This window comes from Rutilus rutilus (genome assembly GCF_951802725.1).
Source record: "Rutilus rutilus genome assembly, chromosome: 8".
NCBI lineage: Eukaryota > Metazoa > Chordata > Actinopteri > Cypriniformes > Leuciscidae > Rutilus > Rutilus rutilus.
Window position 1 is genome coordinate 36669239 of NC_140222.1, and position 24271 is coordinate 36693509.

Below are 24271 nucleotides of genomic sequence, written 5' to 3' on the forward strand. Positions count from 1 at the left end.
TATCTATCTATCTATCTATCTATCTATCTATCTATCTATCTATCTATCTATATATATATATATATATATATATATAAAATCACATTGCTCAGTGGATTTGAGGGCATCCTCATGTCTTTGTCTTAGGAAACACTGTACTATGTAAGTCTGGTCTGTAAAATATCCCACAGATGGTGATTAATCTTCCAAGGCGGGTTTAGATGCTAATTTTTCATTTGTGTCCTTACATTTGTTTTTACAGGCTTTGTGAGACTTTGCAGCAAAGATTAGGAGGTTGTTGTACTTCCTCAAACTCGCTGCTGGTGCCAAACTTCAGATCGGTGAACTTTTGCAAACTTTGTGTCAACCACAGTCAGCTAAGCACTCTGAAATAACATTAGATTCAACAAGAACCTCAAGATCTTTTTAAGACCGAGGAATAGTGAACAGTCTGCTGGAATCATGTGATAGCTTTGTGTGAGGAACACAACAAAACTTAATTTGTTATTCATGTGATTGTTACATGAAGATTCTTTTTCTCTATAGCTGTATAAAGATTTTTTTTTTGTTCCACAGAAAATAAAAGCATACATGTTTAAAATGATATGAGGGTGAAAAAATGATGTCAAATGTAAAAATTTTGGGATAAACTATTCCTTCAAAGCTAAAATGCAATAGGACCTAAGCTATAGCCTTGAGGTACACCATTTATCAGATGCCTGTAAAGAGTAAATAATATAATTTTCTTTTGTTTTCTAATAAGAGCAAAATGTGTTGCCAAAGAATGATAAACAATGACTTCCCATTCATTGTGTGTTGAAGAACCCTGAAGGAAAACATAAACTAAGAATAATGGTCTTCTGATGACCAGCACATCCCACTGGAGGTTTCTGTAGTTGTGACCTACATGTTTTTGAGTTCGCTGCCTATTTAGGAAGAGCGTGGACTAAATTCTTCTCTCTAGGGGGAGAGTGTGCCTCTACAGACACCCAGCGCTGATGAGAGGTCTCCGCTGCTGTACATTCGGCCCAGGAGTTGTTTTCTTCATCACGCTCTGGAACGCTCTGAACGATGTCATCTCCCTAAAGGGCCACGGGGTGCATGTTTAATTGCTTCAGTCCTGGGCTGGAGGTGTTGAAAGTGCGCTCGCAAACACACATGGACACGCACATGGACGTATTTGCTACTTAAGTGCAGTTTGTGGGAGATAATCAAGTCGAGTGAGGCAACCCAAGTCCTGTCAATGACCTGAACCAAACCGAAGCCCCTGCTGCTCTGCTCAAGACACACTATCATTTATCTATCGTTCTGCAACTTAAACTGCTTTAGATGAGAGTGGAATGGCTTTGGCATTGATTAATCGCCACAAGGTTGCTGTGTTCTGGTCTGAAAGTATGATTAGACAAATTCAGCAGATTGACCGTGATGTTTAGGGTTTGGGTGGACGTTTTGTCTTGCATTATAAAGAATGAGGTCAGGACACTTCAACAGGAGACACAACTGAAATGAAATGTTGCTCTAAGCGTAGATATGAACGAATAATAAATATATTTTTGAAGGTTATAGAGAAAGAAGGAAGAGTGACCGACTTCCAGATTCGTGCACAAGTAGAAATCAGTTCCAAGTTATACAAGAAACATACTTTGCAAGTAAACAAATGCAGATGCGACAGCTTGTTCAGTGCACTTCAGACACGCTGTACTGTATATACTTAGCATGTTGTGCATATTAGCGAATTAGGGCTGGCGGTAAAAAACTAGAGGAGTTACCCTTGTGGAAAAGTAAGTATTAAAAGTATGTACTAGATAATATAAGAAAAAGGCCATTAAATGGTACTTAAAGAGAGTGCACTTTCTTGACTATGTTTAACACACTTGAAAAGTGCACTTTGTCAAATTAAAAGTTTTACTATTAAATCATTGCTTTAATAATCTTTTGTCATGCTTTAAAGAAGTACACTTATGTTGATGTGTTGACTAACATAAAACACATGTAAAGTACTTGATTATAATTTTAACTGTAGTGTTATTCAATATTATATTTCAAGTTAATATATTTTAAATGTACTAAATTCCAACTTCATCATTATAAATATATTTAAATACATGAAATTAAAGTTCTAATCAAAATGACATTCGAGTATTTTTCTCAACATTTTCAGAAGGTTTATTCTTAGAAACTTCATCGTGTTCACCTTTCCTTCCTCTAATTAGCAGCATTCTTCTCCCTGGCTCTGTTCAGTGTTAATGTCCCGATAGTGTCATTATCCCCCTCCAGAGCCCGGGACCCCGAGTCATCTGCTGTGCTTATCTCCTGCACCTTTTTTGCCATGGATTCAAAGGATTTGCACAGGCAGGGGTCATCACTGTGACGCAGCACTGAGTCAGCTATCAGGAACTACATCCCACAGGTCACATTCCGAGAGCCAAAGAGCTGTATTTTTGCGATGACAGAGACTATAATAAAAATGTTTTACCGTCTTACTAAGATTTGCCCTCTGAGGGCTATTGTCAAAATAACCCAGCTTAATTTAGTGGTTCGCTTTGAAATACGCCACTGTGAACCAGTCAAAAAATCTTGAAAATTTCAAATAAAAACATGGACTATGTAATTCCATATGAATCTTCTTATACAACCAATATGACTTGTGTTGGACATTATTTTGCTTAAAAGGTCAAACTGCAAGACACAGTTGGTCACATGATCTCAATACATGTACGTACATTTGCTAGCAGTTTCGGAGTTAAAGACTCATTTTATTCATATAATTTAGTATTTCAGATTATGGAAAAATCTGTTTCCCAGGTTTATGTTGATGAATCTTCATTGTGTATCCAAGTGTTTTGATAATATTCCTCTCAAATCTTTCCGTTCCACACACTATGAAGCGAAGCTGTCAAAATGACAGTGGGTGTGAAGCAAAAAACCCTTCCTGTCGTGGAGAAACTGAGACATTTAGCCAGTCTCAAATGCCAGGGAATGTTTCTTTTGGTTTTAATCCACCCATCTGTCAGAAAGAAATCCCCAAATTTGCGGGAGTTTTACTGGTAAACACCAGTGGGAAAGTCAGCGGATACTGGAAAATCAATTGTATGTGTTTCTGCCAGAAGAACTTCATCTTCAGAGGTTAAACAAGCAGTTTAAACTTGAGGAAGTTGACTCAATTCAAAAATAATGAACCAAGTCATTTTAAGGGGAAAGTACGATAGCTGCTTTTCAATAAAACACGAGGAGATCAAGTGCTGGGTAGTAAACTACACTTCACACATTAGCAAATGAGCCAATTAGATTACACTACACATTTTTCAGTCATATAAAAAAAGAACAACCACTGATTTTTCAGTATCAAGCAACATTTTCCATCATTAGCATCATCATGACCAAATGCTAGCATCACACTATTGCACACGCAACTTTATAGCAGAGCAAAAATGAGGTGATAATCAAACACACTCGTCTAGGTCATTGGTTCAATTCGAACGGTCCATTTGACTGATTCAAATTAGCTACTAGATGTTACCCATTAGCATTAGCATAATGGGACACATTAGCTACTACATTAACTACTGTTTGGTGTCAGTACAGTTGTGCAGATTTTACAACCAGTTTTTAAAAAAATAGATTAATTGATTTATTTGCCTGTATGACACAGTACAGGGTTGGTATAATACTGTAGGTGGATCAACTATGATCAGGGTTGCCAGGTCTGCGCAACAAAAGTAGCCCAACAGCCAGTCAAAATTAGCCCAATGCGATTTTCTCCCTGGTGGGGATGGGCGAATTCTCTGCTGAATTTGTATTTTGCAGAGGTGTTTTAGGGGTGTTGGAGCACCAAAACTATACGTTCTGGGGGAAAAATCAAACCGCAGAAAAAAAGCAACTCACTGCAACCACTTAAATGTAGCAACACTACGTTTTTTCCACCAAACAAGTCTTTTTTAGCATAATCACACTAGCTACTGTACATTTTTTGGCAGAGTGAAGTACAAACTAAATCCAGAAGAACTGCGGGAACGTCTCCAAGATGCTTGAAGAAACCTTCCTGCAAAGCTACAGTACTGTGAAAAGTACTGGCACTTGTTTTAAAATGCTGTAAAGTGAGAATGCTTTCAAAAATAAAATCACAAATTGAATTTATTTATTTATTTAACTTCTATTAACTAATTAAATCAATATATGGTGTAACGACCCTTTGCGTTTAAAACGGCTTTTGTCCAGGTACACTTGTGCATAGTTTTTCAGGTAGCTTTGCAGGAAGGTTTCTTCAAGCATCTCGGAGACGTTCCCGCAGTTTTTGGATTTTGGATTTAGTCTGTCTCAGTTTTTTCAGTTTCTTCATGTAATCACAGACGGACTCGATGATGGTGAGATCAGATCATACCGGCTGTTGTCAGACTCCTTGTGCATACAGAAATCTCACTGGATTATTACAATTAATGGCAAAAAGAATGTTTGGAAATGTAAACTGATATTTCCTACTGACACACTCCAGCAAAAGATATAAATAACTGACTTAAAACCATTTTGGGGGGGGGGGTGGTATTAACATGCCTAAGACTTTTGCATGTGATTTTATCACCCAAAATAAATTTAGAACCATCACGCCCCTCAATAGCTTGTGTTTGACTTCTTCATAAAAACGTCATATTCAGCTATTTCAAAAGACTTCTTTGTTTACTTGATCTCATTTCCTGTCTTCTTTAGTGTGGCTTTCAAATCAGACTCTGAGATACCTGCAAGCCAAACAAGTCACTCCTCTCCATTAATGAATAACGTCTGGCTTTTACGTCTCTCTGCCAACCATTGTACGTCCGCCGCCCCGCGCTCGTAAACAGATGGCGCCCCTGAGATCATCTGCACGTTTGGAGTCTTCTATTAACAGCCCTGGAGATAATGGGAAGCACATTACTACTGGAGGTACATCGCTCTGTCCGACGCCACTGTATACAGTACCTTCCTGTGAGGAAGCCGCCGAGTCCCGCAGGTCCCGGGAGGTTCTGAGGGGTCAGAAACAGGCCCGGCTGGGACGCGCTGATAATGGGAGACGGCTCAGTGGATGCGACTGTGTGGCGTGGGTGTCCAGACAGACAGTCGCAGAGCAGTCCGCTGACGTATCGCTGGGTGGCTGGACGTTTTGCTAATGCGGCCCATAGATTACGTCCTTATAAGTGATAATGTGGTTTTGCCAGGGGAGGTTAGTTAGTTGTAAACTGAGTTTTGTTGGGTAATATCTGGTTGCACTTTATTTCGATGGTCCACTTTAGACATTCTACTAACTATAAGTAACTTTGCAACTACATGTCACCTACATCTCATTAGAGTATTAGCTTAATATCTGCTTAATATCTGCTGAAACTTTGATGGCCAGACCCCCATCAGACATTCAACTGACTATAAATAACTTTGCAAGTATGTCAACTTATTCTACTAACCCGAACCCTAAAGGTCCGAAATTTTCGCACGTTAAAAAATAAATACGACCTCATGTTGTGTCAATCACGTTTACACACTGCCTCCGGAAATTTCGTCCGTCATAAAAAAATTCAGATGGGGTTCAATTATCTCAGTTTTTCGCATCCGTAGAAAGCATTTTGGGAGGTGTTTTGACAATTCAGAGCCACCGTACAAGCGCACGGCCAAACCCAGAACTGTTCAGGATCAATTGGTTCATGGAAATTAGTGGTCTTCTTTTTAATATGTGGCTCCAGTATTGCTAGCAAAGCATCAAACTGAGCCACTGACATCCTGAAGTAAGCTTGAATCGCTCGGGATAATCCCGCAGCTCCTTGATCTCTCTACGCAATCTCAGGATTGTTGGATGGACCCAATGTCTCCTCTTACCTTTTCTCTTTTTAAGAAGAGAGAGGACAACAAAATCATCCTCACTGCTCTAAGACTCCATTTTGTATTGTTCTTTGAATTTTTTAGCAACGGATTAATTAATACGCATCGGACTCAGTGTGCAAGGTTTCTGTGTGTGACGAATTTTTAGGATGACGAAGACGAAAAAACGCAAACGAAAATTTCAGACTCAGTGTGTAAGGACCTTAACACCTAACCTAATTAATGAGAGTTAGTTGACCTGTAGTTGCAAATTAATGAGAGTTAGTTGACGTGGAGTTGCAAAGTTACTTATAGTTAGTATGTCTAAAATAGAATGTTGAAATAAAATGTAGCCATATCTTTTACAGTTTTTCTCAGTCACTTTGGTGCATTTCTCACATCACTATTTACATTTACACAATAGTTAATGCAGTTCTCAAAACAATTAGTACAAACTGCAAAACCTAGTTGATAACCTGCAAAAGCGTGTCACTTGCTCAAAATGGATAGCTCATTCCTCAAAAGCAAGTATTCATGTCAATGAAAGTGTCAGTGTCATCAATATGAAAAGTCCTGACACCATTGTTTATGAACAAGATAGTCAAATGGCTTTGTCATGTTTTCATTATGACAGTTTACTCTGTAAATGTTTTCCAATGCAAAAAAGTCAGATCTTGGTGACACTACCTGAAAATGCTCAAGACAGCACTATATACTATTTGCACAGCCATTTGAAAAATACAGTAAAGTTGCACATTACTGTATTTAGTGAGGTAACTGAGTACAAGACACTGAATATGTATGTTTCACATTTTTACTGCATATGCTCTTTGCAATTCTAATTTGTTCACAGCATTGTGCAAAAGAAAAAATACACCCTTATTTACAACAAACATAAACTCCCTTTGGGTAGAGCTGTGCACAACTGTAAACAATATTACAGTACATATTGGAACTGAACATACAACATATAGTACTGATCATTCATGCACATCCAGACGTTCCTTATCAGTGAAAGCTGAGATTCACCTGAGAGAAATTGTTCAATTTAGGAGACATTTTCAGAAAAAAAAAAGTGCAAAAAAAAAGTGCAAAATTTGCTTGACAGATTTTGACAACTAGTTCAACATTTTTGTATGTAATGACTCAAGCGATGAAATGAGGACTATTAGTTTTATATGGAATGACTATTCAGCATTCACAAGTATAGTTCATTTTGACTGACATGACATAAGCAAATGATAATGTTATAAAACAGCAGAGAGTTGTATGAAAGCAGTTGATGCATGTCCAAAAGCATTTGCAATTTGTTGGAAGGAATGAGAAACTGCTACTATGATGTGCACAAATGACTAAATGTTGTGGAGGTTGAACTAACTGTTGTGCAACTGTAAATAGTGATGTGAGAAATGCACCAAAGCGACTGAGAAAAACTGTAATAAGATTTAGCCTATTAAAGATTTATTAAATGTATTTATTGCAATTAAATTCATTATTGTATTATTAAAATTGTATTTTACTAAGGTAAAAATGGGGAGTGGCAGATTATCACATGCAGTACATTTTTATTTCAGATATTTCAGATATTAATTTAAATATTTTAATATGGTTGAACATATTAATATGATTAATATAAATTCATATTAATGTGTTATTATACATTTTCGTATATATATATATATATATATATATTTTTTTTTTTTTTAAATATATATATATATAATTTAAATATTTTTATAAATAATGAACTTAAAGTAATACTTTAAGTAATACTACATTAAATACAAAATACAAAAATATATCTACAAAACTGAATAATCAATTATTGATATTTAAAAATTTATATTTTTATTATTTTCATCAAATTAAAAAATCGTATTAATATTTGTATTAATACATACAAAAATTTTATATTTGAATAAATATTGCTAAAAATAAATCACATTGCTGTCATCGCTGTTCTCATGACTACATAATGATATTTAAGATATTTTGTGTAATATTATGTGATATTATTAAATTAAATTTGAAACAAAGCAAAAAAATAAATAAAACTCTGTACATTTTCAGGAAGCAGAGGTTAATGGCTCTCTTCCTCTGTTGCATTGTGTCTGTTAAAGCTGCCTGACCCTGCTGATGTCCTCACGGACAAATGGAAAGAAGGAAAGGCAGCTTGATCTCTGTCCACTAGCGCTCTTCATTGAAGACTTCAGAGAGAAGATTAACCTGAAGATTTCAGACTGCCACAGCAAAGACTGTAACTATTAGTGTTGTAGACATGATTTGACCATTTTCTGCTGTCTTTTGACTCTCTCTATGAAAGTGAACGTCAAATTTAGTTTTTGAGTGTCAGTGTGTAAGAGAGTGAGTTCTGACCTGTATGAGTGAGCTGTAGTCGTGGTATATTCTGGTTTCCAGCATTACTGGACCGTATAAGAGGCAATAGCAAGTGGAGCAGAAAGACCAGGAGGGGACTGTATTGCCCAGTCCTCCACAATCCCACAATCCTCATCTCCAGCTTCCTGTTGTCTGACAGTACAGGCTGTCTTCAATGTCACATCACCTTCGTAGTGCTGGAGAAATAACAAGCAGATATGAGCATGTGCGTTGAAATGACAACAGGTACACAATTTCACTTTTTTTTTCATAATGAATCTATCTTCCAAAACATGTTTTTGTCTTATCCTGAATCACTACGGTATGCCTATAATAAGTGTTTATATTCAGACTATTTTATATATTCAGACTAGTTCTATATTATAGAACATAATATAATATAATATATGAATTAAATAAATATATAACATATGAATTAAATATAAAATATATTTACAAATAAATGAAAAGCTATTTAACATAGAATTATACAATTATTATATTTCTAAATAGTTTTTCTATTTATATATATATATATAAATTAATTTGAATTTTTAAGTGTCTATAAATTATCTGAAATAATTCATAATGGACTACTATTTTGGATAATAATTGTAAATTTAATCCTTATTAAAAATAAACAGTTATTTACAGTGGTGTCTGATGTCGCTGTTATATATTATATATTATTATATATTAAATAACATCACCTTTTGACCATGAAAGTCGAAATTAAATATAGTAATAACACTGTAAACATGAAATGCCATTCACAACCTATTTTGTTTCTGTAATCTGTTGCTAATCAATATTAACTTATAATAATATATTATAATATAGCAATTTTCACTCCGCAATTGCTAACAGATTTCACAAATAATTGCAAAGCAATGGCTTGAAAACATATTTAACATTTATTTATAGAATTTTATAAACGTTAAATAAATATAACATTATAAGCATTAAATGCAAAAAAAAAAAAATCAGAATCAACATTTTTCCACATCAAACAGATTTTTTTGTTTTTGGCCTCAGTATGGATATAACTCCAGATGGCATTCTTTCACAATGAGACATTAACCCTGCAGATGTCATCTTTTCTAAACAGAATGCGCAACATCGGCCCCAAGTAACACTAGCACCACCCAATGTGGTTTACAGTCTCCTCGGGTCAAAAAGTGCTTAAACCAGGAGGTGCAACAGATGCTACCCCAAGAACAAACTGATTCTCAGCACCGACTGGAAACCCGAAACCCTCCAGAGCGCGCGAGCGGCGTGCCGAGCTCACACGACTGCGCGAGAACAAGCCTCGCGCCGAGAAGGAAACCGGAGCATTGTCTCGAGAAAAGTTCCCATGGCTAATCAGCTGCCCTGATCTTTATTCCCTTTCCTTTCAGAGGTCACCCTACATAAACAGATCGCATGCGCAACCTAGAAACACTCGAGCGGCTTCCTCCTGTAAACGCGAACCGCTAGCCACTGTCACAGGACACGCAAGAGTTCAGTCCAGTGGAATGGATTTCATTTGTCCGTTTCGTACGACGCACAGTATAGAAAGTTCAACAATTGGCGAGCTCATTGAAAGAGCAGCACTTTTTGTGTTGGCGCTCAGGGGAAGCATTTTCCCATCATGAGGGTATTGTGTGTTGCGCCACTTAGACTCGCGAGGGGACCCCTGGGGACGGTTTCGACACGAAAAAAGGGCTTGAGCTCAAACATATGCAAAATGAAGATAGGCTTTCTCTATTGCTCCATTCATCACCTCAAAATCTAAGCTCATTACGCTGTTATTCGGACATAATAACTCCATTCAAGTTCCTCGAGTGACGGAAACCAAATGCTCTTCGGTACGCCGAAAGATTTATCGCGAAATGTGTTTTAACATGAAAATCAGACATAAAATAGCTGGAATTCATTTCCCAGTTAAACTGGATTTACTGTGCTGGCGTGAGCGCAGGTGCTCAAGGAGAGATCAGGGACTCTTATTAGCTCCAACCTTATTAATCTCCCTGAGAAAGCAAGAGAAAACATATCATTCCTGGCCCGACAACAACTATGTGTGAGCTGTGCAAGGTGGTGATGGTCTGGCGGATACTAATATAGGCACATTTTTCATTAGATCATTAGAGCACTTGTGGTATTCTTTATGTCTCGGTTTAGTAGATATGTATTCAGTTGGGAGAGCAGGAGAGATTTGAATTATGTGGCATTGAAACGTCCCTTCGGTGGCTTTGGTTTTTATAGAATGAGTGGGATATGGTTTCAATCATTATTAATGGCTCTTTGGAGACTTGTGAGCTATTATGTGCTGCTACTAGAGTCGTTAACATTGTACGTTTACTTTTGACTTTTCACTTTGCAATTTATTCTAAGCAGAAAACTACAGAAATACTGCAAACGAAACATAAAAAAAAAAAATTAAGCATGCAAAAAGTGCATGACCAGTATTATTAGACCTATTGGGCCCTATTTTAACGATCTGAAACGCAAGTATCAAACGCGAAACGAAAGTAACTTTGTGGGCGGATCTCGGGCGCTGTTGCTATTATACCGGCGGGATAAATGACTCTTGCGCCCGACGCAAATCTAAAATGGTTGGTCTGAAGTAGCTTCATTACTCATAGGTGTGATTTGGACGTAATGTGAAATAAACCAATCAGAGCGACATCTCACATTCCCTTTAAGAGCAGGCGCGCTTGTTCCATGGCGGATTGCTATTATAACGGCGGGTTTGCCAGACGCACGCCAGGAGCGGTTCACAGCCGAGGAGACCGACGTTCTCGTCAGGGCCGTAAAAGACAGAGAAGTTACATTGGGGATGGGAGAAACCCACCCAAAATAGCTTCGGTTAAACAGGCGTATACTAATTTGGGTAAATGTGTAAGCTAGATTTATGCCTATTTTTCACTTCTTCATGGACACCACAATGATTTCCCTCGTGTGGTAAATTTTCTTGTAATTATGTATGGTTTGTAAACATTGTAACTGCTGCATCTGTGTGTAGATGAGAGAAGCAAAGTGTATGCGCATTGTGCACACACTACATTATGGCCAAGCATGCTCCCATAAAATAGCATCTGAATAACACGGCAATTGTGACGGAATTGTTTTCTGAAACTGCAAAATAGCACCAGGGAACGCTTGCGCCGGAACACGCCTCCTCTTTTCGCTGAACCGCCCCCCGGGAGCGCAAGTTCATTCCCTAATTTAACAACGTGCGTCTGTGGAGGGAAAAGTCCGCTGTGCGTCAGGGTGCAAAATAGGAATGATACATGCGTTGGTGTACAAAGTCAATTGCGCTGGGTGCAAGATAGAGCCCACAATGTGCTGCTATTAGAGTCTGTAACATTGTACGCTTACTTCTGACTACTGGCGTAAAGTCTGGTCCACTTTTCAACTTATTCTGAGCAGAAAACTTTGCATATACTTTATACTTCGAATGCAGCGGAAGTCGCTTCCGATAAAAGCGTCTGCCGAATGTGAGCCTTTGTGAATATTGATGGGAAAGAAAAGAAACACAGATGTGGTGAATCAGATGAAATCTGCTATCAGATTGACCTGCTCTCTACAGACAACAGTTAGTCATCAGCTTTTTCAATATGAGGAAAGACAACAAACAAACACTAACTGTGGGAAAATCATCAAGCTTCGGGAAGAGGAAGTAGTTGATATTAACTCACTTCCAGGCGACAAAAACCACATGACTTCAACCAGGAGAGTAATGGCAGCTCACTCCGGATATAGAGCCCGTTTCCCTACAATATTAAGAATGACGAAAAACTAGAGCCTGTCAGGGTCACGTTCGAAAAATGACCTCATTTACAACCTTGACTGGCAAAGCTTGAAGAGTGACTTCAGACATTGTCCTATACAAAAAAAAAGCCAGGTGCTTGAACAGTCCAAGCCTCACAAGTTAAGCACACTGAGGTTTCATCTGGTTCAAAAAGCCTCTCAAGGAAAGGTGGAAAGACTGCAAACACCTTCACAGGCAAACGGGAAAATAATGATCCCTGCAGGGCGACACATAGTAAGGGACTTTGTCAAAGTAATGGATGAGCACTCTCACTTCCTCTTGGGCTTGTGAGCGGACAGAATAGCGGGACCGGCGGGGAGCCTTTCACCGCTCTGCACCAGCAATCTCTGATCCGATGCGACAAAACCCACCACTTCAGACTCGCTCACCTTTCCCTGCATTCACACGCCACTAGTGGCACCAAACGGAAGTGCAGTCTGTTTAACTAAATGTGAATTTGGGCCAAGAATAACCTTTTTATTAAAGGATTCTCTTCCTTTTTCTTCCCATATTTCTGCACAAACAATTGATATATTTATTTAAAGCATATACACATTCTACAAATGTTGTTCAAACATCCGATAAAGAACGTTTAGCATTGGGTAACCGTCAAATAGATGTTTCTTCAGCAATGTAAATCTTTAATATGAGCCATTTTATATCATAGTAATGGTATATCTATTTCATAATCTAATTATTTTGTTACGGCGAATTTGATTTTGTGATTTTATCAAGCTTACATGCTTATATTTGGGTGTTCCTTCAACTGTGGCCAATTTTATATTGCATTTTTTTTTTTTTTTTACGGCTTATCTATAAGCTATTATATAGTAATTTTTGCTGAAAATTCAATAAAAATAATTTATATTATAAATGACCAACACTCTCATGGCAATTCATAACTATTTGATGTTTTGGCAAATTGGTGGTGAATTCGTATTTAATTACGTGTTTTTGTGATATTATCAAGTTTATATACTTGTATTTGGGTGTTTCTTTAAATATGGCCACCTTCATATTTCATATTTCTAGATTTTTTTTTTTAATGAAAGTCGTAAAAATGTACAAAAAATCTTGTAAAATAACTTCACATTTGTCATAAGATCTCATGAGATCTAACATTAGAAAACAAAGACTCTGAATTCTGACTGGCTGATCCACATTCGTAGACGTGCGAAAGAAACAGTTTTTAACAAGTTCTTCATTGTGTTGACTTGTTAGGGACTCTTACCAGTTTCTTCACGTAAGGTAAACCAAACTAATATAGCCACACAAATACCGTCACACATTTTATACCGTCATATCGCCCACCTCTAATTACATTTGTTCTACTTAGTTACATTTAACTGTATAAAAAGTGGATTTAAAAAATGAGCAGCCAAAGTCAAATTGTACAGAGAGAGTTGCAGAAAATTACTTATTCATTGAAAGTCTTAATGTGAATGAAAAGGGGCCGGTCGGCACATTAAGATCCGCCCTGAGCCGTGAAAAGATCTGCTACCCGTGAACAAACAACACTGGGCTCAACCAGCCGAAAAACAAGCAACTGGTCTCCCGTTAAACACTCACAAAGACACCAGCTTAAGATGGTGGGACACGCACCCGGGGGCGCTTTAACACTAAACACATTCAAAAATCAGCCCCTTTCTTTCCAAACCGCTGCCATTCAGTTCAAAAACACTGAATTTTTCACAATTCATTAGTCTTTTTATAATGCAAAAACCCGCAATTTAGAGAAACAACAGTCTAAAGGTTTCATGTTCCCAGGGAATCCCACGAATACAGACGTCTTTAGGCCGTTCATCCCGGTGTCCATCATTCTCATGGGTAATGTTGCACTAGTGAGCTTCTGGCGACACAAACACAGCTGATTTTGTAGTAGAGAAAGGATACTTTACATGAACTTCGCTTCACAACTCATTAGGAAGACTTTAGGTTTTCATGAAGGATTACAGTTTCTCTGCAACATAATGGAACAAATGAGCGACAAATGTGTCGAGTGCTAGAGGGCGGGAAGGTTATCTGAGTGTGTTTGGTAGGTGTCATGACGGAGTGAGTGTGTGGACCTCCAGCCTCACTGCAAATATCTATGCAAAGGCAAAAAATGTTGAATCTGCTACTATTAAAATTAGTTCTTTTGTTTTGACACGCGTTAAAGTGCTTAATGTATGGAAATTAGAAGTTAGATGGAAAGTCATCCATAAAGCTCTTTGAGACCATTTTAGAAGAATGTAAACTGGTTATGAACTCATTCTCAATATATCAAAACCTGGTAGGAATTCAAAACCTGTAGAACAAAACTTTTAAGTGTTTAATTTGTTTTTATGGTATTATCAAGCTTTTATTTGTGTGTTTTTGTATTAAGTTTTTATGTTTTTGCTAGAATTCTTTTACACTATAAAGAATTATGATCAATAAGTTATGACAACCTATATTTTGACATTGCTTTAACTCAAAATAAGCGATTTTCCCCAAAAAATGTATAAGCTATACAAGATTCAACTCATTTTAATGTAATTTAAGTTGGAATGACTTAAACATACAAGTTGATTGTACTTAAACATTTAAGGCAGCAACTTTTTTTTATAAATGCTTTTACTGTCACCATTGATCGATTTAATGCATCCTTGCTGGATGAAAAAATAAAAATGATAAATACTAATAAATCTTACTGACCCCAAACTTTAAAAATTCATTTCACACCTAGCAATTTATGTATCCTATATAGACACAATTAAATAATATTTTCACACTTCATAATATTTTCACAAACACTTTTTTAAAAAGGAAATCAATGAATAAAATGACCCCCAAAATACAGAAAATTTATACAAATTGATCAACCAATAAAACCAATAAAAATCCACCACTGGGATATAAAAGTGCTCAAAGTTGAAGTCAAACACCCATTTATCAACGATTTTTCAGTTTACATTTAGACAACAGTGAAACTTTACTGACGTTTTGAATCATCTCATATCAGGCCTTTCATTTAAATTGAAGAGTGGTGGGAGGCCAACTGTGGTTTGCATTCATGTGAACGTTCAGCTGGACAATAACTCCCTCATTCCTCAATAGATGGACCCCCTAGGCAGTTTTGGAAAACTCTGGTTTCCTTCATAACCAAATATCCAAGTGTGGCCGTGTTGCATGGTTGCTGTGAAGACTCAACGCTTTGCCCTGCATGAGATCGTTCAAGCGTACAGCCCTAAAACTCCCACACCAACACCCCAGTGATCTTCAGACTGCTCCTCGAGTCCAGTTCTGCACTGAAGTCAGCGATCAACAGACCAGAGAAAGCACTTCTCCTTCACATACCAGCCCAACTCTGCAATCCTCACCTCCAGACACCTACGTCTGACAAGGTGGTGTGTAACAAAATGAAGAGAGACAGATGAACTGTCCACTTCAGCTGTTTTCAATCTGACAGGATCCAGGGCTATTGGCCACTTCTGCCTTAAGGAGTGATGTGATGGGGTGCCTGAAAAGGCTAGAAGTTATAATAATATTTAAAATTGTAAAACATCTGCCTCATCTTGTCCAGGAATCTGGATTTTCAAATATACAGCATTGATGAGTAATGTTTTTTTTTTTACTACACATCATTGTTTCATGTTTTGGTGAGTAAATTCCAGCAATTCTTTATGCTCTTGTTTCTTTTAACCATTTACCAGCAAGAAACAATGAGAAGGGGGAAAAACACAAGAGTCTGTATGAGAGAGTTAGTGAATAATATACAGCATCAACTATTATTAGGGCCCGCGCACCAATGGTGCGAGGACCCTCTTGGAATTGCTCTGTTTAAGACCTATTATTATCTTATTGACTACATTCCCATTTCCTGAAAGGAAGAAAAATAATAGAATTGAAGAACGACCAGCTCAATAACAATTCAGTATGAAAATACTGTGATGATGTAATCCCTGTTGACATTTTGAATGCAAACACATTGTTTGAAGGTAATGGGAGATACTGTAATCTTAAATAATTTCATACTGTAATCTTTCATTTCAGACCTAGAGTTTACAAAAGAATAAAATAATCTGGGCACCTAAAGTTGAAATTACCTACAAAAAAAAAAGATTTTTAAATGGCGTATGTTAAGTAGTTTGAACAAAAAAAGTGAAGCAAAACAAAACAAAGGCTAAATGAAACGAAATGAAACAAAAAACAAAACAAAACAAAACAAAACAAAACAGCAAATCATAACATAACACAACAGGAAAGGAAAACAACAACAACAACAACAAAACATAATAATAATAATAATAATAATAAAATAAGCGAAACAAAATAAAGTAAAATCTCATAGAAACGAGTGCAACCAATTTTTGGATTAGGAAAGATTTGTCAGTCTTTCATTAAAATAAATAGCCTAAATACATAAATAAAAATAAAATTCTGAAAATATGTAGTGTGGGAAAATCCAGCAAATTCCTTTTGTGATCTAAACTAATCTTATACTTGTCTCCTCATAAATCTGAATACTGTATAATAACTCCATATAATAACATACTGATTTACAACCTACATCTCCTTTAGCCATTGCACAATTTAATGCCAGCAAACCATGTGAACTAAATCTTTTTATTCCTTGATAATACAGAGCTAAGTAATATGTCATATATCAAAAGAGTGATATATCTTTCCGCAGTGTCAAGGAAAATTTCCTGTCTAGCTATCCACTGCAAGTTTCTGTTTCCTATCAGCATCCAAGAAGCCCATCGGCTCTATATGCAGAATGTAAATTGCGCACAACATGGAACAATTTCAGCACGCTTAATCTAGGATTGTCTGGAGGAGGCCATTCAGAGCAATTCGATTTGATATCCGAGGCGCCAGATTCCCATTCCCGCACCCTTAATGACGTCCAACATCACCACGAAGCATCTGAAAAAGAGTCCATTCTACATTCTGAACTCTGTTATTGCCTGTCGTAAATGCTCCATGCTCATCTGGGAATCACAGCAGTCGGAGAGGGAAAAGCTGGGAAAAAATGTATGATTAGTAATCCGTCAACTCACGTTCTAATACTGGAGGCTTTAAATCAGCATGTGCAACTGTAAGCGATCGACTGTCCGGCCCATCACGTCTCACCACATTAAAATAAACAGCCGTTGGTCTGTGTATTTTAAAAGCGGGAGAATATCCAGCATGTGAGATGTGAAAATGAAATGTTTGAAAATACAGTTAGACAAATAACTCTGGTTTGGGGAGGGAATGGGGCGAGCGAATCTCCCCAGTTCAAGAATCCCGATGGAATGTTGTGGTATTCATTCCAGACAGCTGATTTTGAGGAGTCAAACAATACATGTTGCTCAAAAATAGGAAAACAACTATCTAGAAGGTCCTGTAATGTTCCCTAGAGAATCTGAATTGCAAACCGCCAGCCCTAACCAATAAACCATTGGCGCTTGCAATGAAATAGGAAATTTGAAAGACAATGTGCAGAATTCCACCTCATTTCCTCCTTTCCAAGGATTCCGCAAGCCATTCCTGCTAGTAATGAGGAGGACAACTAAACAACAGTGTAGGACTTCACAGTGGCATGACCTTGGGGTGGAGCACACGGACCCCCTCATCTGCACTCTTTAAAACGCAGCGTGAACCTGCCGGGCGAAGGATGGCGACGATTTTCCCATTAGCTGTTTGGATAAGATCCACGTCGGAGATTTCCTCTCGAGACTTTACTGCAGAAAACCCTCAGGCATTGAAATCATGACTTGCACAACCTACATGCTAGTTTTATTCCAGCTTGATCACATTAAAATTCGTATAGGTAACAATATGGAAGTATTTAAATATGCACAGCTTTAGAAATTATAGATGTTGTAAATATATTTAGCCCCTAGAATCACAACTACGCTAAAAATAACCACTTCTCAACAACACAACAAAAATCAGGGTAACATTTTACCTTGATAGCCCCCTTTATTCTACTAACTATGCATCTATATGTGACCATGGACCACTAAACCAGTCACATGGGTCAATTTTTTTAAATTGAAGATTTGATATTTATACAAGCTGAATAAATAAGCTTTCCATTGATGTATGGTTTGTTACGATAGGACAATATTTGGCCGAGATACAACTATTGAAAATCGAAACATTGAGAAAATCGCCTTTAAAGTTCTACATTTATGTTCGCGATTGTGCTGCATTCACTCACCGCCGGTTTCACACTGCATGCATTAGCAGAGCGTAAGCAGGGCAGGAGCAGTGCATATGGTGAGCAGGAGCAGGACACGCGCGTTTTGCTTTCACACTGGCAGCGTTTGTCACGCGCGCCTGAACCGCGGGTTTTGTACAGATAGGCTACTCTATAATGGAAAAGTTCATTGCTTTATTTCGTTTTCAAATACATTTAAGAGAAAAGACTTGTCAAGAAGCTTATTTTATTAATAATTTCATTATAACTTTTGGTCCATCTTTGTTTTTATTGTTCTGGCAACAAGTTTGTTTTTGGACATTTGTTTTCTTTTTAAATTGCTGTTGGTCATTTGATTGACTGTTTAAAACACAATAGATATCATCAATGCGCTTTTTGGATAAAACTGCGGTGTATTTTGGCCATGATCAATGCATTGTCACTTTAATTCAGCGTAAGCGGCGCGTTAAAAATAGACTGGGCGCCGAAACTATCGCGGCACTGCTGTTCCTGCTCTGCTCCTGCTACGCGCTGCCGCGCGCTTCTGCGTGCGGTGTGAATGCACTCATTGAATAACATGGACGCCGAAAAAAATACGCGCTGCTCACGCGCCGCTGACGCTTGCGGTGTGAAACCGGCGTAAATGTTTTAAATATTTACGGTAGGATATTTACAAAATATCTTCATGGAACACGATCTTTCCTTAATATTCTAATGATTTTTGACATAAAAGAAAAATCGATAATTTTGACCCATACAATCTGTTTTTGGCTATTGCCACAAATATACCAGTGCGACTTGTGACTGGTTTTGTGATCCAGGGTCACATATGTCAAATAACTTTCATTAGATTATTAGTAGAGTTGTCGGTTTGCTTAATATCTGTTAATATTAATTTTAATATACTGTATACATTGCACTTATCAATTACTGAAAGTCTATAGTTTTATTTTTTTTATTGTTGCAGTTTCAATTACATCATTCACAGAGTTCTTCCGTTTATAATATAATATATAATATATCATATATAGCCGTGTACCTTTTTCAAGGTCAAATTAAAGGTTGTCATGTTGTGATTCATCTCTGTGATTCACTAACAATATCTATGGCGAACACACTAGAAAAATACTTCTGGAACCAAGGAAAAGGTGGGCGTTCACGGCTTCGCTCTATTAAAGCTCATCTCTTCTCTATATTGGGAGTTTAACAACAAAGGAGTTGTTAAAGGCAGCTTGTTAACATTACCGTCTAGACTAGCTTTGTTTTTTTGTTTAGTCTGAGATGAGAGAATGCCACACCTGCTGGACTTTAAACCAGCTTGTTTTAGTGTAAAGACAAACAAAACACACTCATCCCTGTTTTGGATCCACAACAAAGGCTGTTGTGTGATAATGAATACGTGTGTGTAAATAACATGCTTTGAACAAAAACACAAACACCAGGGAGAAATCAAAGTCAGTACTGAAGGTTTGTGTAAATAAAAATTTGTTGTCACATCTCATTTAGAGTCAATATTACCCTTCATTAAAGACAAACTGAGTAAAAACTATTTCTTCTAGTAAACTTTAAAAGGATGTTTAAGTTATTACACGCTACGTCTTAATCAGAAGATACATTTTGAGCTACTTTCTTAAGAGGCCAAATAAAAAAAAAAGCCTCTTAATAATAAAATATATTACTTTTACTCAGATTAAGAGTTAGCGCTTTTTTATTCTTTTTGGACCTGAATTATTTCCTGGAATTTCCAGCTGTGCGTAATTTACAACTTAGCCTAGGTTTGACGTAAATGGACACTCAGTTACGACTTACGCACTTCCAAATATTTTTGCGTTGCACCATTAAACTCAGTTGAAGCGTAACTCTACGTATAAACTAAATATGTACGGCAGCCTTCGATCAGGAGTAACGGTTGGAATAAAATAGTAGACAGACTGAACTGCATCAGTAAGCTCTTCTTTTACCTGACAGACTTAAATTCTTCAGACAATGCTGACGTTTACACTCGCTTACATTTTAAGAGAGAGAACATTATGTGAAAAAGATTACTTTGTTAGCAGCTATCTTTAAAACGAACCCGTCCTAAACAGCGCGCCGCCATGTGCATCGGTCCATGTTGTGCATGTCAAATATCAGCCATAATCAATTAACGTAATTTCTTATGTTTTTTTGTATCAATATTTATTTATTCACCCTTATTAATTTAATTTCAAATACAGTTTCGGAACGTTATTTACATAAAAATACTTATGTTGTTCATGATCAAGTATAGCACACGTCTATTTGATGTGATGTTTACATCTGGAAGACGTATTTTTAAGAGTGTTTGCTCATCTGCAATACGTCTATAGGACGTCTCCTGTCAGATGTCAAATAGACGTTTAGAAGATGTCAGTTTAACATACAATCTAAATCATTACATCTTAAAGACATCTTCTAAACGTCTATTTGACATCTGACAGGAAACGTCCTTTAGACGTATTGCAGATGAGCAAACACTCTTAAAAATACGTCTTCCAGATGTAAACATCACATCAAATAGACGTGTGCTATCTGGATCGTATTTTTACCGTTATTAGCATGAGGCAAAAAAAGTTAGAATGAAGGATAATCTGAAATTTACGGCATCTTCTGCTCACGTATTTGAATGCTGCTATTGGATCATCGAGGCTAAACGTCATATTATGCGACTACGCATTACGGAGAGCTTACGACCTACTAGCTACCTTCTGCCTTACGAACAAATGGCGCAACCAAATAAAGTACAGAGTTATTTACAAACTAGCTAGTAGTTACTAAGCCTCTAGTGTGGACTTTACGCTCCAGTTTAAGAAAGAACTTACGAACGGCTGGTGCAACCCTACTCTGATCGTTTTATCAAATGTTTTGCGCATAGACCTTAGCTCACATATAGTCAGTGGCCCAATTCGTGAGTGAATCGTTCTTTTGAGTTGGATCCTTTCAATCCATCAGTTGACTCAGTTCATCAAACTGGTTTGAATAATTTGTTAATGAATCGGATTAATCAGTTTCTTGAGTTTTGTAACTTCTTTAAATTTCTGTCTGTTTCTTGCAAACATTTTATGGTGATTTTTGTGTCATTTTTGCTACGGTTCTCATTCATTGTAACTGCATGGAAAAGAGCGGCCAGCGCAATATTAAAATCTCTCAACCAGAAGAAAGAAAATCATACGGGTTTGTTTATACGGGTAAAATGACTGTTTTCTCTAATGCAGGCAGCCTTTATATTCACATTAATGTCAGTAATCATTCGAAGTCCTCTTTAATTATCTCATCATTTTGTCATTATTAACCATTATCTTGTGCGACGCTCCTCATTTGTCTGACCACACTGACAATGTCAACAAACTCCTGCTCAGATGATACAGACTTATCGTGTGTTTTCCTCCCCGGTGGTCCGGGTGACCTCATTCCAGGCACTGGAAGTCACACCAGCCATAAAACAGGCTGTCACGGTTCCCTGTGGAGCAACCTCGAGTACTGACGTTCGTTCGGACTGCACTCAGACTGACAGTGGAGCCAGTTTGTTTAAAATGGCATGCTTATTTTGTCTTTCGCCTCTTCCTTTTGCTTGAGGCTTTTGTATGCTGTATTTGGAACGCATTATCGTTACGCTTGAGAGGAAAAAGAGGAGCTTTTCCCTTAGAGCATTTTTTTCTTTGATGGGTTTGTGTTTGCAGAACAGTCCCAATATGAAACAGAAGGGGGTTCATTTATACACCAGTGGAAAACATCTGCCACTGTTTCCACATTGGCCTTTCTGCACCACTTGCGTCATCAAAAGCAATTGCAAAAATAAAGACTGTTTATTATTGTTTTTTTATTACTATTATTGGTATTATTTTTAATAATTAAGCTTATAGATTAATTAAAATTAATGATAGTTCATCAATATTTAGTATAACTGACATTAATGATTTTGTTGACATGTCTGAAAGAGACTCGATTCCAGTCCATAATTTCGTTTTTGATTAATATGAATTAATAATCAATCAATATTTAATATTTAAAATCTATTAATATATAGTTTAATTGTTACTTTTTTGTTTATGTGTCTGAAAGACATGTTTCAGTGCGTCTCTTTTATTACGTTTTATTAATTGATATCAATTATAGAGTAGTAAGTATTAATAATGATTCATTCATATGAAGTAAAATTATTATTAATTATCTTGTTGACGTGTCCGAAAGAGACAATTCATCATTTTAATTCATCATTTTAATAATTAAGCTTGTATAGACTAAAATGCCTAATAACTAATATTCAGTTTCATGAATATTTATTACTTTGTTGACATGAATCAAAGAGGCACAGTTCAAGAGTCACTGAGTTGAACCGCTCAAACAAATTCAGATTTATGAACGAATCATTCAGGAATGAAATGATCCAATTCAAAAGATCTATGCATTGCCTTGTCAGGATGCTTAAACACAACAGTGTCACACAGGTCACACTTTTCGGGAGATCAACCTACAAAGAACCTGAAGTCTCTGCATTGCATTCCATAGAATAGAATAAAGTAGAATAAAAAAAAAAAAAATAATAATAATAATATTCCACAGATTATACCCCCCCCCCCCCCCCCCCCCCCCCCCCCCCCCCCCCCCCCACGTGCAAATCATAAAAAAAAATGCCTGGTGATGATTAAACTACTCCAGTGGAATTAAGCAAAGTATTTCCAGAGACGCTCTTTAGTACACTACCATGTTCCCAGGGCATTTGAGGGGACTTGAATTTACAGCAGCGATAAATTTAAATTAGAGGGGTTGTTTTGGACTCTGTTTTTCCTCACATGACAGAACCTGAGAGGACATTAATTAAAGCCAATTACAGATAGCTTCGAATTCCCTCTGATAAGCCTTTGAGAGCAATTTGCAGGTCCTGGAGATGAAACAGAACGGGTCAAGCATCATAATAAAACAGAAGAGTGCATCTCCACAACATGTGGCCCTCGACAGGAGTTAGCCTAGCGATAACTTTAGAAGATGATTTACACAAATACACCTAATCCAAAACAGATAGTGAGCGGGATACTAAATTACGAGGACAGCTTTTATTCTTTTAACTAAAACTAGATCCTCATACCTTTGAATTCATCAACCACATCACAGTTACGAAAGAAACGAGGCTTGTAGGACGCTACAAAAAAAAGAAGAAGAAGCTAAATCACGAATGATAGCAACTCCCATGATTTTTATTTTTTTTATCTCTGCAGAAGCGCAGTCCTCTATAATCTTCACTTGATTTATCTTTGGCTCTTTGGCCTTGAAGAATTCCAGTGCTGTTCATTTGAAAGGATGAGAAAACAGAGCGAGAGCCCCAAACCGGGAGGTAGGGATCCCTGCGGAGCTCTCTGACATGCCGGGACCTCAAGGGTCATCCAGCCAGAGGGGGTGCTAGTATCCCTGCTCCGGGTGGAGCGCTATATGACGGCCTGGAACGCAGGGTTCGGAGGTTTAGACAGGCATGTGAAGATGTGGCTAATCAGATATATGTGTCCAAGACACCTTAGTCTCTGAGGTCTAGTGAAAATTTGTATCATGATATTAGGGTGTAAAGGTTAAGTGTGGGATTCCTGCATCGCCAGTACTGTAATCTGAGCAACTAGAGGTAGTAAAACACCAGCAAGTTTTACTCCTTTTCACACAAATTATGATTACAGGACTAGATTATCCATTACTAAAGACTTCTTTTCATGTGTTTTGACCTCAAAACTCCTTTACAAGAGTGCATGATTTGTGAACTAATACATTTTGACCTTTGCATCACATAACCAGCTCCATACACTCTCAGCAAAAAAGGTACAAAAGCTATCACTGCGGCGGTACCTTTTCAAAAGGTACACCTTTGTACCTAAAGAGTGCATATAAGTCCCTCAAAGGTACATATTGGTACCAAAATTGTACATTTTAGTACCTAAATGGTAGCCTAGAAATCTAGACGCACCCTAGCGGCAGCAAAATTATTTTGCAGCCAGGTTGGGTCTAGACACTCTCAATAGACCTTTTTGCTGCAAAAACCTAAATTGGGTCAGGCCAATCACGTCGTGTATAGAGTAGGCGGGGGCGGGCTTAACATATGACGACAGAGTTGCGACGGTTACCTGCCACTTGAAAACAAAGAATGGCTG

General features: G+C 37.3%; 1 protein-coding gene across 3 annotated transcripts in view; it reads right to left on the reverse strand.

Annotated features, from left to right (window-relative positions):
* Positions 1-24271, reverse strand: part of LOC311295351 (semaphorin-3D) — a 56115-nt gene that overhangs the window by 23160 nt on the left and 8684 nt on the right. For all 3 annotated transcript variants that reach the window (XM_084416683.1, XM_084416682.1, XM_084416684.1), the window contains one exon: positions 8179-8375. In XM_084416683.1, the coding sequence (XP_084272809.1) occupies positions 8179-8314 (136 nt within the window). In that variant the 5' untranslated portion in view covers positions 8315-8375. The remainder of the gene's footprint in view (positions 1-8178; positions 8376-24271) is intronic.